General features: G+C 61.2%; 1 protein-coding gene across 1 annotated transcript in view; it reads right to left on the bottom strand.

Moving 5' to 3' along the window:
• PDE2A (phosphodiesterase 2A) overlaps positions 1 to 16,785 on the bottom strand; it is a 37,267-nt gene that overhangs the window by 12,010 nt on the left and 8,472 nt on the right. The window contains 12 exon segments of the mRNA XM_071734362.1: positions 1,074 to 1,195; positions 2,780 to 2,910; positions 3,022 to 3,090; positions 3,217 to 3,258; positions 3,371 to 3,445; positions 4,599 to 4,651; positions 4,752 to 4,913; positions 5,574 to 5,637; positions 5,721 to 5,776; positions 6,362 to 6,471; positions 8,209 to 8,297; positions 10,594 to 10,683. Coding sequence (XP_071590463.1) covers positions 1,074 to 1,195; positions 2,780 to 2,910; positions 3,022 to 3,090; positions 3,217 to 3,258; positions 3,371 to 3,445; positions 4,599 to 4,651; positions 4,752 to 4,913; positions 5,574 to 5,637; positions 5,721 to 5,776; positions 6,362 to 6,471; positions 8,209 to 8,297; positions 10,594 to 10,683 — 1,063 coding nt within the window.

Genomic DNA, 16,785 nt, shown 5'->3' with positions numbered 1-16,785 from the left:
TCTGGGGACAGGATGGGGACCATGGGATGGGGACAGGATGGTGACCGTGGGATGGGGACAGGACGGTGACCGTGGGATGGGGACGGTGCTGGGGACAGAACTGTCACCACGTGCTGGGGACAGCAGTGAGGGACAGGATTGTGACCATGGGATGGGGACAGAATTGTCACCATGGTATGGGGACGGTGCTGGGGTCAGGATGGTGACTGTGGGATGGGGACAGTGCTGAGCTGTGTGTTGGGGACAGGATTGTCACCACATGCTGGGGACAGTGCTGGGGACAGTAGTGAAGGACAGGATGGTGACCATGGGATGGGGACAGGATGGTGACCATGGGCTGGGGACAGTGCTGAGCCACGTGTTGGGGACAGGATTGGGACCATGGTTTGGAGATGGTGCTGGGGACAGGATTGTTACCGAGGGGTGGGGATGGTGCTGAGCCATGTTTTGGGGACAGAATTGTCATCACATGGTGGGGACGGTGCTGGGGACAGAACTGTCACCACGGGCTGGGGACAGTAGTGAGGGACAGGATTGTGACCATGGAATGGGGACAGAATTGTCACCATGGTATGGGGATGGTGCTGAGCCACCTGCTGGGGACAGGATTGTGACTGTGGGATGGGGACAGCATTGTCACCGTGGGCTGGGGACAGTAGTGAGGGACAGGATGGGGACTATGGGATGGGGATGGTGCTGAGCCACGTGTTGGGGACAGGATTGTTGTCACCATGTGCTGGGGACAGTGCTGGGGACAGGATTGTGACTGTGGGCTGGGGAGAGAATTGTCACTGTGGGATGGGGACGGTGCTGGGGACAGTAGTGAGGGACAGGGTTGTGACCGTGGGATGGTGCTGAGCCACGTGCTGGGGACAGGATGGTGACCGTGGGATGGGGACAGGATTGTGACCATGGGATGGGGACGGTGCTGGGGACAGAACTGTCACCACGTGCTGGGGACAGTAGTGAGGGACAGGATTGTGACCATGGGATGGGAACAGGATGGTGACCGTGGGATGGGGACAGGATTGTCACCACGTGCTGGGGACAATAGTGAGGGACAGGATGGGGACCATGGGCTGGGGACAGTGCTGAGCCACGGGCTGGGGACAGGATGATGCCACACGCTGGGGACAGTGCTGGGTCAGACGTTGGGGACAGGATCATGACGTTTTGGGGACAGTGCTGTGTCTGCCTGCAGGGGACAGGAGCCTGCCTGGGGACAGAGTTGTGACTGTGTTTTGGGGACAGGACACATTGCCACATGCTGGGGACACTGCTGTGCCTGTGTACTGGAGGACAAGGTCATCCCCATGGGCTGGGGACAGAATTGTCACCATGTGCTGGGGACAGGATTGTGACCATGTGCTGGGGACAGGGCTGGGGACAGGATGGTGACCGTGGGATGGGGACAGAATTGTCACCACGTGGTGGGGACAGTGCTGGGGACAGGATGGTGACCTCGGGATGGGGACAGAATTGTCACCACGTGCTGGGGACAGGGCTGGGGACAGAATGGTGACCTCGGGATGGGGACAGAATTGTCACCACGTGCTGGGGACAGGATGGTGACCATGGGATGGGGACAGTGACCATGGGCTGGGGACAGTGCTGGGGACAGAGTTGTGACCATGGGAGGGGGACAGAATTGTCAACACGTGGTGGGGACAGGATGGTGACCATGGGCTGGGGACAGTGCTGGGGACAGAGCTGTCACCAGGTGCTGGGGACAGTGCTGGGGACAGGATGGTGACTGTGGGATGGGGACAGCACTGATCCATGTGTTGGGGACAGGACTTTGACCATGGGCTGGGGACAGTGCTGGGGACAGAACTGTCACCAGGTGCTGGGGACAGAATTGTGACCATGGACTGGGGACAGAGCTGGGGACAGGATGGTGACCACAGGATGGGGACAGCACTGAGCCATGTGTTGGGGACAGGATTGTGACCATGGGATGGGGACACTGCTGGGGATAGAAGTGAGGGACAGGAGTGTCACCACAGGCTGGGGACAGTGCTGGGGGCAGGAAGGTCACCATGGGTTGGGGACAGAACTGTCACCAAATGCTGGGGATGGTGCTGGGGACAGGATGGTGACTGGGGGATGGGGACAGTGCTGGGGACAGGATTGTCACCATGTGCTGGGGACAGGATTGCGACCATGGGATGGGGACAGCATTGTCACCATGGGATGGGGACGGTGCTGAGAGGTTTGTTGGGGACAGGACTGTGACCGTGGTTTGGGGGGTGGGGATGGTGCTGGGGACAGGATGGTGACCGGGGGATGGGGACAGTGCTGAGCCATGTGGTAGGGACAGGATGGTGACCATGGGACAGAATTGTCAGCACGTGCTGGGGACAGGATGGTGACCATGTGCTGGGGACAGTGACCATGGGCTGGGGACAGTGCTGGGGACAGGATTGTGACCATGGGAGGGGGACAGAATTGTCAGCATGTGGTGGGGACAGGATGGTGACCGTGGGATTGGGACAGGATGGTGACCATGGGCTGGGGACAGTGCTGGGGACAGAGTTGTGACCATGGAATGGGGGGGCCAGAGATGTGACCATGGGGACAGTGCTCGGGACACGATGGTGGCCACGGAATGGGGACAGAATTGTCACTACGTGCTGGGGACAGGATGGTGGCCATGGTCTGGGGACAGTGCTGGGGACAGAATTGTCACCATGTGCTGGGGACAGGATGGTGACCATGGGATGGGGACAGTGACCATGGTCTGGGGACAGTGCCTGGTGCTGTGTCCCCCCCCTCTCACCTCTCCCCACTCAGCTTGTTGAAGGCACAGGCCAATGCCACCACCTGGGAGGTGGCCCGGCTGATGACGGGGACACAGAGCATGGAGGTGACCTCACAGCCCAACATGCTGCTCAGCTGCTTGTGCTCCTCCTGCGGGGGGGGGGACAGGGGAGGGGACAGAGATGGGGAAGGATGTGACCTCCTCCAACCCCCCCCCGTGGCGTCCCCGGGTGTGGGAGGGGACAGTCCCCCGGCACCCACCTCGCTGATGTCCTTCAGGGTGATGGATTTCTTGTCCTCCACCACTTGGCCCAAGCGCCCAAAAGTGAGCTGGGAGGGGGGGGACACGCAGGGCTGAGCCCCCTGCCCTCCCCCTTCACCTCCTCCTCTGTGTCCCCCCCCCCCCCCCCTTCTTGTCACCCCCCCCTCGATTTGTCACCCCCAGCCCCGTCTCACCGAGAAGCTGATCTCCTCCTCCAGGACACGGTCCCCAACCACCTGGAAAAGAGGGGATGGGGGTGGCCGAGGCCCCAGGGACACCCAGGGACCCCACGGGGGGGTTTAAGGGTGGGTGGGGAGGGGGGGGGGGACACGGGGTGGTGGCACCCACCTGGCAGAAGAGCTGGTGATTGTCCTCAGAGACCAGCAGGAGACAGCAGCAGAAGGATTGGGTCTCCTGCTTCAGCTGGGGGAGGTGGGGGGTGGGGGGTGCTCAGCACCCAAACCTGCACCCACCCCCCCCCGAACACCCCCAGGGCAGGATCTGCCCCCCCCCAGGCTCAGGACCCCCCCCAAAACCTTTCCCCAGGGGCTGATCAGGGTCACTCTGAACCCTACTGATGGCCACAGGGATTTGTTCAGCCTTCTCAGATCAAGGGGTTTTTTGGGGGGGAGAGGTGGGATTTTTTGGGGGGGATGGGATTTTTTGAGGCAGATGGGATTTTTTTTGGGGGGGATGGGATTTTTTGGGGGGAGGGATGGGATTTTTTTTGGGGGGGGTGGGATTTTTTGGGGGGATGGGACTTTTTGAGGCAGATGGGATTTTTTGGGGGGGATGGGATTTTTTGGGGGGGGGATGGGATTTTTTGGGGGGGTGGGATTTTTTTGGGGGGGATGGGATTTTTTTGGGGGGGGCTGGGATTTTTTGGGGGGGCTGGGATTTTTTTGTGGGGGGGGATGGGATTTTTTGGGGGGGGGGATGGGATTTTTTTGTGTGGGATGGGATTTTTTTGGGGGGGCTGGGATTTTTTTTGGGGGGGGCTGGGATTTTTTGGGGAGGAAAGGGATTTTTTGGGGGGTTGGGATTTTTTGGGGGGGATGGGACTTTTTGAGGCAGATGGGATTTTTTTGGGGGGGATGGGATTTTTTTTGGGGGGGGTGGGATTTTTTGGGGAGGGATGGGATTTTTTTGGGGGGGATGGGATTTTTTGGGGGGGATGGGATTTTTTTGGGGGAGATGGGATTTTTTTGGGGGGGATGGGACTTTTTGAGGCAGATGGGATTTTTGGGGGGGGGATGGGATTTTTTTGGGGGGATGGGATTTTTTTTCTGGCGGGTGGCATTTTTTTTGGGGGGGGTGGGATTTTTTGGGGGGGGATGGGAATTTTTGGGGGGAATGGGATTTTTTGGGGCGGATGGGATTTTTTTGGGGGGGGATGGGATTTTTTTTTGGGGGGATGGGATTTTTTTTGGGGGGGTTGGGATTTTTTTGGGGCGGATGGGATTTTTTTTGGGGGGGATGGGATTTTTTTTGGGGGGGTGGGATTTTTGGGGGGATGGGGGGTACAAACTGAGCCTCCCATGGTGCAGGGGGGTCCCGGGGGGTGGTGACCACTCACGTAGTTGACAACTTTGAGCTGTAGAGAAGCAGCATCCAGGTCGTAGAGTTCTCCTGGAGGAGGGAGGGGAGAGAGCGAGGGGCTCAGCACCCCCCGTGTCCCCCTCCCTGGGGGTGTCCCCACCCCCCCGGTGTCCCCCCCCCCCCCTCTCACCGCAGAGCTGGAGGATCTTGGAGTCCAGGGGGCTGTAGGAGCTGTCGGGTCCCTTCTCGGGCTTGGCCAAGGAGTTGTGGGAGGAGGTGGTGGAGCCGCTGAGCTGGGGCCAGGGCTGCAGCTTCTGAAGGGCCTGGAGCCGCCGGAAAAGCCACCCAGGGTCTGGGGGACAGGGGACAAGGGGCAGGTGGCAGGACCCCAGGGGATGGGTGACAAGGGGGATGTGGGATGTCCCTGGGGGATGTGACGGGTCCCCATGGCACTATGTGACAAGGGGGATGTGGCAGGACCCAAGGGGGATGTGACAAGGGGGATGTGGGATGTCCCCGAGGGAGAGGTGACAAGGGGGATGTGGAAGGACTCTGGGGAAGAGGTGACAAGGGGGAGGTGGCAGGTCCTCTGGGAGAGGTGACAAGGGGGAGGTGGGATGTCCCTGAGGGAGAGGTGACAAGGGGGAGGTGACAGGTCACCGGGGGACAGGTGACAAGGGGGATGTGGCAGGATCCCAGGGGATGGGTGACACTGGGGAGGTGGCAGGACCCCGGGGAAGAGGTGACAAGGGGGAGGTGGTAGGACCAAGGTGGGAGGTGACAAGGGGGATGTGGCAGAACCCGAAGGGAGATGTGACAAGGGGGATGTGGGATGTCCCCGAGGGAGAGGTGACAAGGGGGAGGTGGCAGGTCCCCAGGGGATGTGTGACAAGGGGGAGGTGACAGGTCACCGGGGGACAGGTGACAAGGGGGAGGTGGCAGGTCCCTGGGGATGTGTGACACTGGGGATGTCCCCAGCCACCACCACGTCCCCTGGTGCCACCAGGGTCACTCACGTGTCTCTCCAGAGCACGCAGGTTCTGCTCATCCGTGTCACTCAGCTGCCCACATTGGACCTGGGGGGGACAGAGGGGGGGCTGTGAGCACCCTGGTGACAAATCCCGTGTCCCCCAGGCCTGCCCCGTGTCCCCGTGCTCACCAGGATGGCACAAACCACGGCTCCGCTCTCCGGGTCCACCAGTGGGATGAGGAGCACTGGGAGGCAAGAGAAGATCCCCGGGGGGAGGTGGGGGCTGTGGCACTGACCCCTCAGGGGGTGTCCCCACACTGTCCCTCTTGGTCACCCACCCCCCACCCACCCCCCCTCCTGACCATCCTGCATTCCACCAGCCAGGGAGCCAGGGAATGGTTGGGAGTGGAAGGAACCTTTAAAGTACAACCCACAGCTCCCTCCATCCCTCCATCCCTCAATCCCTCCCTCCTTCCCTTCCTCCATCCATCCTTCCATCCATCCCTCCATCCCTCCATCCATCCATCCATCCCTCCATCCCTCCATCCCTCCCTCCCTCCCTCAATCCCTCCCTCCTTCCCTTCCTCCATCCATCCATCCATCCATCCCTCCATCCCTCCATCCATCCATCCATCCCTCCATCCCTCCATCCCTCCCTCCATCCATCCCTCCATCCATCCCTCCCTCTACCTCCCTCCCTCCCTCCATCCCTCTCTCTCTCCCCATCCCTCCAATCCCTTTCTCCCTGCATCCCTCCCTCTCCCCACCCGTTCCTCCTCCTTTCCCCTCCCCCCATCCCACTCCCCCATTCCCATCCCCCCAGTTCCCACCTTGTGTCCCAGATTCCAGAGGTGCCCTCAGCCCCTCCAGGTTCTGTGCTGGGAGCTCTGCTGGGAGCAGCCCCCGGCACTGCAACCGCTGCTGGCGCTGCACCGCGTCCCTGAGGATGGGGAGAGGGATGGGGAGAGGGACAGGGATGGGACAGGGATGGGGAGAGGGATGGGGAGAGGGAAAGGGAGAGGGAGAGGGACAGGGATGGGGACGGGAACAAGGATAGGGATGGGGATGGGGATGGGGACAGGGACAGGAACAGGGAGAGGGAGAGGGAGAGGGAGAGGGAGAGGGAGAGGGGAGAGGGAGAGGGACGGGGATGGGGATGGGGAGAGGGATGGGAATGGGACAGGGATAGGGATAGGGATAGGGATAGGGATAGGGATAGGGATAGGGATAGGGATAGGGATGGGGATGGGGACAGGGACAGGGATGGGGACAGGGACAGCGACGGGGATGGGGATGGGGACAGGGAGAGGGAGAGGGACAAGGACAGGGATAGGGATAGGGAGAGGGGATGGGGATTATGGAGAGGAAAGGGACGGGAACAGGGAGAGGGAAAGGGAGAGGGAGAGGGATGGGGATGGGGATGGGGATGAGGACAGGGAGAGGGATGGGGACAGGGAGAGGGATGAGGACACCCTGAGCCACCACACGGGGGACCCCACAGCCCCCGAGCAGGGACCCCCCGGGCAGGGGTCTGGGTGCTCAGGGGGAGACACGAGGACACAAGGGCTGCACACAACAGCCAGGCACACGAGGCCCTCTGCACACCTATGTGCACTCGTGTGTGTGTCCCTGTGCACACCTGTGTGTGTCCCTGTGCACACATACAATAGACACACGTGTGTCCCTGTGCACGTGTCTTTGTGCATGAGTGTCCCTGTGCACACACGTGTGCATGTCCCTGCGCACATCTCTGTGTGTCCCTGTTCACATCTCTGTCCCTGTGCACATCTGTGTCCTTGTGCACACGTGCCCTCTTGCACGTCTGTCTTTGTGCCTGTGTATGCCCCCATGCACGTGTGTGTGTCTCCTGTGCATGTGTATGTGTGTGTGTCCTGAACACACATCCCCAGCACCCACACAGCAATTGTGCACACATTTGTGTTCCTGTGCACACATGTTCCTGTGCACACATATGTGTTCCTGTGCACACGTCCAGTGTCTGTGCACACACACGTGTCCCTGCACACGCTCTGCCACACCAGTGCCCATCTCCCAGGGGTGGGGACAGGGATGAAGATGGGAACGGGGCCAGGGATGGGGGTGGAGGTGGGGACAGGGACAAGGATGAAAATGGGGATGGGGACAGGGATGGGGACAAAGAGGAGGATGGGGATGGGGAGCAGGAGGATGAGGGAGACAGGGATGGGGAAAAGGGTAAAGAGATGGGGAATGGGGGTGGAGATGGGGACAGGGACAAAGGTGAGGATGGGGACAGGGACAGGGACAGGGATGAAGATGGGAATGGGGACAAGAGGAGGATGGGGACAGGGATGGGGACAGGGATGAAGATGGGAATGGGGACAGGGATAGGGGTGGAGGTGGGGACAGGGACAAGGATGAAAATGGGGATGGAGACACAGATAGGGGACAGGGATGGGGACAGGGATGGGGACAAGGAGGAGGATGGGGACAGGGATGGGGACAGGGATGGGGACAGGGATGGGGACGGGGTCAGTTCATCCCCAGACCCCCTGTCGAGGGGCTGTGGCTGCCTTTTGGGGACACGGACACACAGAGCTGTGTCCCCTGGGAAACCTCGTGCCCTCCTTGGCCACCCACCCCAGCTCACGCGCGTGTGCGGATGCACAGGGGGGGTCGGGGGGGTCTCGGGGCTCACCTGAGCTTGCCCTGGGGGGGCAGTTGGTGGGGGGGCTCCTCACAGCTCAGCCGGGTGTCCCCATCCAGCAGGTAGATGTAGAGGTGCTCCTGGGGGGGACTCAGAGTGTTGGGGGACAGGGACACCCCGGAAACCCCCAGACCCACTCAGGGTCACCCAGGTCCTCTCTCCCCCCCTCTCAGACCCCACCCCCCTTGCATCACCCCCCCCCAGGCCCCCCCGAAACCCACCGAGGGTCACCAAGGTCTCTGTCCCCCCAAAACGCACCACGGGGTCACCATGGCCTCGTGCGTCCCCCCCAAACCCACCATGGGGTCCTCGGGTCCTCGTGTGTCCCCCAGACCCACCATGGTGTCACCATGACCTTGGGTGTCCCCCTTGGGCCCCCAAAAAACCCACCACGGGGTCACCAAGACCTTTTGTGACCCCAAAACCCACCACGGGGTCACCAAGACCTTTTGTGACCCCAAAACCCACCACGGGGTCACCAAGACCTTTTGTGACCCCAAACCCCACCATGGTGTCACCATGACCTTGGGTGTCCCCCAAAACCCACCACGGGGTCCCCGTGACCCTGGGTGTCCCCCCTGAGCCCCCCTGCCCTGGTCCCCCCTCCCTGCCTCAGTTTCCCCACGGGGCTTTCCCAGGGCAGGAGCCCCACGTGGGCACACGCGTGTGAGCAGCCACACGTGACCACGGACACGCGTGGGAAATAAACACCCCTGGCCACCCACAGCCGTGCACAGACACACGTGCACGTGACACGTGTGCACAAACATGTGTCCACATGCGTGTGCATAAACACGTGTGTAGCCCCACACGTGTATAGGAACACACGTGCACAAACACACACGTGTGTGCAGGCATAAACACACATGCACACGTGCACACACGTGTGCAGACTCACGTGTGTGCACAAACACGGGTACACACACGTGCAGGCACATGTGAGACATGACACATGGATGTAAACACAAGTGCATACCCACACGTGTGAGCACACACGTGTGCATGCGCAGCCGTGTCCCTAAGCAGATGTGCAGCCCCACACGTGTTGCACACCTGTCGCACACCCCGTGTGCCCCCAGCCCCATTCCCGAGGTCCCCGCTTGGTCCTTGCCCTGGTGGCCACAGCTCTGGCTCCCCATGGGACCCCGGGGCCACCACCAGCCCCCTGGGGCCACCAACAGCACCTCTGGGGCCACCACCAGCAGCAGGGTCACCATCACCTCAGGGACACAGCCGTGATGTCCCCACAATGTCCCAATGTCCCCACGATGTCCCCACATCCCCACGATGTCCCCACATCCTCACGATGTCCCCATGCCCCTGTGGTGTCCCAATGTCCCCACGATGTCCCCACACCCCCACGATGTCCCCACATCCTCACGATGTCCCCATGCCCCTGGGGTGTCCCAATGTCCCCACAATGTCCCCACACCCCCACGATGTCCCCACATCCCCACGATGTCCCCATGCTCCTGGGGTGCCCCAGTGTCCCCATGGTGTCCCCACGTCCCCGTATCCCCACGATATCTCAATGTCCAACATCCCCACGATGTCCCCACGATGTCCCCGTCTCCCTGTGCTGTCCCCGTGTCCCTCTGTTGTCCCCGTGCCATCCCCACATCCTCGTGCCATCCCCATGTCCCCATGCTGTCCCCGTATGCATCACTCGGGGCAGGATTGTCCCCATGTCCCCAGTCCCCATGTCCCCATGTCCCCATGTCCCCACACTGTCCCCGTGTCCCCATGTCCCCAGTCCCCATGTCCCCATGCTGTCCCTGTGTCCCCATACGCACCACTCGGGGCAGGACTGTCCCCATGTCCCTGTGCCATCCCCATGTCCCCGTGATGTCCCCATGTCCCCATATGCACCACTACAGGGCAGGACTGTCCCCGTGTCCCCATGTTCCCATGCTGTCCCCATGTCCCCGTGCTGTCCCCGTACCCATCACTCGGGGCAGGATTGTCCCCATGTCCCCAGTCCCCGTGTCCCCATGTCTCCAGTCCCCATGTCCCCCTGCTGTCCCCATGCTGTCCCCGTACGCACCACTTGGGGCAGGATTGTCCCCATGTCCCCCTGCTGTCCCCATCTCCCCACGTCCCCATGTCCCTGTGCCATCCCCATGTCCCCATGTCCTTCTCCCATCCCCGTGTCCCCGTGTCCCCGTGCTGTCCCCGTACACACCACTCGGGGCAGGACTGTCCCCAGTCCCCATGTCCCCGTGCTGTCCCCATGTCCCTGTGCCATCCCCATGTCGCCGTGTCCCCATGTCCCCGTGCCATCCCCATGTCCCCGTGCTGTCCCCATGTCCCCGTGCCATCCCCATGTCCCCGTGCTGTCCCCGTGTCCCCGTGCTGTCCCCGTGTCCCCGCACGCACCACTCGGGGCAGGACTGTCCCCAGTCCCCTGCGCAGCGCGTCCCGCAGCCCCGCGGTGTCGATGGCAGCGCCCAAAGCCAAGAGCGCGTCCTGAGGAGAGAGCAGAGCCCGGGCAGGGGGCGTCACCGCCACCACCTGGCCCCAATGTCCCCAACGTCCCCAACGTCGTCCCCAGAGTCCCCAAAGCCCCCAAAGTCCCCAAAGCCCCCAGAGTCCCCAGAGTCCCCAGAGTCCCCAAAGTCCCCAGAGTCCCCAATGTCCCCAGAGTCCCCAGAGTCCCCAGAGCCCCCAGAGTCCCCAAAGTCCCCAAAGCCCCCAGAGTCCCCAATGTCCCCAGAGTCCCCAAAGTCCCCAAAGTCCCCAGAGTCCCCAGAGTCCCCCCAGTCCCCAAAGTCCCCAGAGTCCCCAATGTCCCCAGAGTCCCCAAAGCCCCCAAAGTCCCCAGAGTCCCCAGAGTCTCCAGAGTCCCCAAAGCCCCCAAAGTCCCCAAAGCCCCCAGAGTCCCCAGAGTCCCCAGAGTCCCCAAAGTCCCCAGAGTCCCCAGAGTCCCCAAAGTCCCCAGAGTCCCCAAAGTCCCCAAAGTCCCCAGAGTCCCCAGAGCCCCCAATGTCCCCAGAGTCCCCAAAGTCCCCAAAGTCCCCAGAGTCCCCAGAGTCCCCCCAGTCCACAAAGTCCCCAGAGTCCCCAAAGTCCCCAAAGTCTCCAGAGTCCCCAAAGTCCCCAGAGTCCCCAGAGTCCCCAAAGTCCCCAGAGTCCCCAAAGTCCCCAATGTCTCCAAAGTCCCCAAAGTCCCCAGAGTCCCCAAAGTCCCCAGAGTCCCCAAAGTCCCCAATGTCTCCAAAGTCCCCAAAGTCCCCAAAGTCCCCAGAGTCCCCAGAGTCCCCCCAATCCCCAAAGTCCCCCCAGTCCCCAAAGTCCCCAGAGTCCCCAGAGTCCCCAAAGCCCCCAGAGTCCCCACAGTCCCCAAAGTCCCCAGAGTCCCCAAAGTCCCCAAAGTCCCCAATGTCCCCAAAGTCCCCAAAGTCCCCATGGCCACCTCCCCGGCCCAGCTGCTTTTTGGGGTCAGATCTGGGGGTTTGGGGGCAATGGGAGCGGGAGAGGCCGGGGGGAGGGGGGGTACTGGGAGCACTGGGAAGCGCGGGGGGGGGGGGGAGGTTACCAAGGAGCCCAGGTGGCCAGGAGGTGGCCCGAGAAGCCACAGAGATGTCCCCACAGGCCACACCGGCATGAGCCACAGAGGTGTCAGCACTAGCCACGGCAAGGTCAGTGCTAGCCACACGGGCACTAGCCATGGAGAGGTCAGTGCTAGCCACACTAGCGCTAGCCACAGTGAAGTCAATGCAAGCCACACCAACATGAGCCACAGCAAGGTCAGTGCTAGCCATGAATGACACGAGCCACAGTGACACCTGTGCTAGCCACACAGACACAAGCCACAGCAAGGTTGGTGCTGGCCACAGCAGCACAAGCCACACAGACATCGACAGTAGCCACAGCAAGGTTGGCACTAACCACACCGGCACTGGCCACACAGACACTGACAGTAGCCACACCAGCACGAGCCCCACTGATGGTTCCACAGCAGCTCCTGCACCAGCCGTGCCTGTACTAGCCACAGCCCTCCCAGTGCTTGCCACACCAAGACCTGCACTAGCCATGCCACCCCCAGGACTGACCACTGCAACGCCTGCAGTAGCCACACCGGTGTCTGCACTAGCCAGGTCAGTGTCTGCACTAGCCACATCACTGCCAGTGCTGGCCGAGACACTCCCAGCACCGGCCCCACCGACACCTGCACTAGCCACACCAGTGCCTGCACTAGCCACGCCACACCCAGTGCTAGCCACACCACCCCCGGTGCTAGCCAGACCACTAACTTCTCTAGCCACACCGCACCTGGTGCAAGCCACACCGCTAACTGCACTAGCCACACCACGCCCGGTGCTGGCCACATCACCCCCAGTGCTAGCCACAGCACTAACTGCACTAGCCACACCCGTCTCAGTGCTAGCCACCCCCGCTCCCTGCACTAGCCACCCCAACACCTCCACTAGCCACCCCAACACCTTCACTAGCCACACGGGCGCCGGTCCCTTTGCTCCGAGCCTCTTCCTCCCCCGGGCCGTTTGCCGCCCGGCTCCCGACTCCCTCCCCGGGGCCACCTGGGGCTCTGTCCCTGTCCCTGCTCCCCGGGCTCCGCGTCCCCTCTCGCGGGGACCCTCCGGGCGGTTCCAGGCGGTTCCAGGGGGTGCCGGGTGCCGGTGGCTCTGGATGTTTCCCGACAGGGCCGCGGCTCCAGTCCCGACTCACACTGGAGACACGTGCACTGTAGAATACAGCCAGGCCCTCGCTGGCCCCTCCTGGCCTCTCTCTGGCCCTTCCTGGCCCTCTGGCCCCTCCTGGCCCTCTGGCCCCCGTCCCTCTGTCCCTTTTTGTCCCTCTGTCCCTCCCCTCTCCCCCTGTCTGTCCCCTCTCCCTCTGTCCCTCCCTGTCCCTCTGTCCATCCCCTCTCCCTCTGTCCCTTTTTGTCCCTCTGTCCCTTCCTGTCCCTCTGTCCCTCCCCTGTCCCCCTGTCTGTCCCCTCTCCCTCTGTCCCCTCTTGTCCCTCTGTCCCTTTTTGTCCCCCTGTCCCCCCCCCCGGGATGGCTCAGCGAGCCCAGGACGGAGCAGAATCCCGGTGGGATCCCTCCCCTCTCCCCCCCCCCCCCGCCCCACCCCGGGATTTGCTGGGGCAATGGGTCGGGGGTGGGGATGAGGGGGGGGTGGGAGCTTTAATGGGGTGGGGGCTTTAATGGGGTGGGGGCTGCGGGAGCAGCCCCGGAGAAGGGGGGGAGGAGGAGATGGAAAAAAAACGACCTGGAGGGGGGAGGGGAGGGGGAAGAGGGATCTGGGATGGAGAGAGAGCATCCCACTCATTCCATACATCCCACTCATCCCACTCATCCCACTGATCCCACTGATCCCACTCATCCCACTCATCCCACACATCCCACACATCCCACTCATTCCATACATCCCACACATCCCACTCATCCCACTGATCCCACTCATCCCACTGATCCCACTCATCCCACTGATCCCACACATCCCACACATCCCACTCATCCCACACATCCCACTCATCCCACACATCCCACTCATTCCATACATCCCACTCATCCCACTGATCCCACACATCTCACACATCCCACTCATCCCACACATCCCACTCATCCCACTCAAACCATTCATTCCCTGTTCATCCCATTCATCCCTCTCTTCCTATTCTTCCCACCCATCCCTCATTCCCACTCATCCCACTTCTCCCACTCATCCCACTCACGGTGCTCATCCCACTTTTCCCACTCATCCCACTTGTGCCATTCATCCTCCTCATCCCATTCATCCCACTCATCCCACTGATCCTTCTCATCCCTCTAATCCCACTCGACCCGTCCCACTCATCCTTCTCTTCCCACCCATCCCACTCATCCCACTCGTGCCCTTCATCCCTCTCACCCCACTCACCCCACTCACCCATTGACCCCACTTTTCTCACTTTTCCCACTTTCACCCCTCTCTTCCCACCTGTCCCACTCATCCCATTCATTGCATTTATTCCACTTTTCCTGCTCATCCCACTCATCCTGTTCATTCATCCCACTTCTCCCACCCACCCCACTCACCCTACAAATCCCATTCATCCCATTAATCCCACTCTTCTTGTCTCACTCATCCCATTCATCCCACTCATCCTGTTCATCCCATTCATCCCACTTTTCCTGCTCATCCCACTCATCCCTCCCACCCCACTCTCCTCACTGGTCCCACTCATCCCATTCCTCCCTCTCATCCCACTCATTCCTCCCTCTCATCCCTCTCATCCTACTCATCCCACTTCACTCCCCTCTCCTCTTTTCCCCACTGCCCCCTCTCCCCCTATTCCCAATCCCGGAGCCCCACTCAGGACCCTGCCAGGATCGGGCCCCTGCTCTTCTCCTGACATCCCAGTCCCATCCCAGTTTTCTGACATCCCGGCCCCATCCCAGGTTTTTTTTTGGCCATAAACAGTAATTCCCAGGGGCTGATCCCCACTCTTCCCTCTCTTTCTGGTTTTAATGGATCCACTCAGGAGCTGGAGCAGCTGGGAATTCTCAGAGCCCTGGGAAGGGGGGGGAGGAGCCCAAAATTCCCTTCATCCCCCCCCCAAACTCCCTTTATTCCCCCCCCCCCCCCTAAAATTCCCTTTATCCCCCCCCCCAAATTCCACCTCTGGGGGGAATCCAGGGAAATTTGGGGATGCAGTGACTTTGGGGAAGCATCCCAGGGGTTATCCCTGCTCTGGCTCCTGGGGATGGAGGAGCAGAGCAGGCAGGATGGGTGCATCCCACTGCATCCCTAAATCCTGCTGGGAAGTATCGGGATGGGGTGGGGGGATCCATCCTGCACCCCTGAACTGGGCAGGGAGCAGGCAGGAGCTCCTGATCCCCATCCCAATCCCAATCCAAGGACCAGGCAGGAGCTCCTGATCCCCATCCCAATCCAAGGACCAGGCAGGAGCTCCCAATCCCCAACCCAATCCTAATCCCAGAGCAGGCAGGAACTCCCAGTCCCCATCCCCATCCCAATCCAAGGAGCAGGCAGGAGCTCCTGATCCCAATCCCAATCCCAATCCAAGGAGCAGGCAGGAGCTCCCAATCCCCATCCCAATCCCAGTGCAGGGAGCAGGAAGGAGCTCCTGATCCCCATCCCAATCCAAGGAGCAGACAGGAGCTCCCCATCCCAATCCCAATCCCAATCCAAGGAGCAGGCAGGAGCTCCCAATCCCCATCCCCATCCTAATCCAAAGAGCAGGCAGGAGCTCCTGATCCCAATCCCAATCCCAATCCAAGGAGCAGGCAGGAGCTCCTGATCCCAATCCCAATCCCAATCCAAGGAGCAGGCAGGAGCTCCCAATCCCCATCCCAATCCCAGTGCAGGGAGCAGGAAGGAGCTCCTGATCCCCATCCCAATCCAAGGAGCAGACAGGAGCTCCCCATCCCAATCCCAATCCCAATCCAAGGAGCAGGCAGGAGCTCCCAATCCCCATCCCCATCCTAATCCAAAGAGCAGGCAGGAGCTCCTGATCCCAATCCCAATCCAAGGACCAGGCAGGAGCTCCCAATCCCCATCCCAATCCCAATCCAAAGAGCAGGAAGGAGCTCCTGATCCCCATCCCAATTCAAGGAGCAGGCAGGAGCTCCTGATCCCAGTCCCCATCCCAATCCCAGTGCAGGGAGCAGGAAGGAGCTCCTGATCCCAATCCCAATCCCAATCCCAATCCCAGGGCAGGCAGGATCTGAGCCACATTCCAGCCCCTGGGGTGTCCCTGGATCCCTCCTCAGGAATTCCTGCTCGCTCACAACTCCAAAACCCCCCAGCTCATTGAAATGTTTCCTCCTGGATCCCGCACGTGCCAGGGAACAAATTCCAGCCCCACCCCCCAGGCCCCTCCTGAGCCCCTCCCCAGCTTCCAAAAATCCAAACACACCTCTCCCCTCCCCTTTGGAAAAACGGCACTTGGGGCCTTTCCCCAAGGGTTTTTCCCAGATTTTTTCTGCCTTTCAGAGAGCACGGCACAGCCTCCCCCCCCCAGTTCATCCCAGTAACCCCCAACTCATCCCAGTAACCCCCCAAGTCATCCCAGTAACCCCCAGCTCATCCCAGTAACCCCCAACCCCTTCCAGTAACCCCCAACTCATCCCAGTAACACCCCAACTCATCCCAGTAACCCCCCAAGTCATCCCAGCAACCCCCAACTCATCCCAGTAACCTCCTGGCTCATCCCAGTAACCCCCAACTCATCCCAGTAACCCCCCAAGTCATCCCAGTAACCCCCAACTCCTCCCAGTAACCCCCTGGCTCATCCCAGTAACACCCCAGCTCATCCCAGTAACCCCCCAACTCCTCCCAGTGCCTCCAAGCCCCCTACTGGGGTGGGAAAAAAACCATTTGGAAAATGTGGCTTTTTTTTTAAGGAAGGCCATGAACTGGAGGGGGGGATTTTTGGGACAGATCCCAACCCCCCCTCACTCATCCCCCACCTCCCAGTGGCCTCACTGGATTCACAAACACCCATCCCTGTCCCTATTCCCATCCCATCCCCATTCCCATTCCCATTCCCATTCCCATCCCCATCCCCATCCCCATCCCATCCCATTCCCATCCCCATTC

Source organism: Heliangelus exortis, chromosome 1, assembly GCF_036169615.1.
Source record: "Heliangelus exortis chromosome 1, bHelExo1.hap1, whole genome shotgun sequence".
Lineage (NCBI taxonomy): Eukaryota > Metazoa > Chordata > Aves > Apodiformes > Trochilidae > Heliangelus > Heliangelus exortis.
Note: the sequence above shows the minus strand (reverse complement) of the source record. Positions and strands in the feature narration are given on the sequence as shown.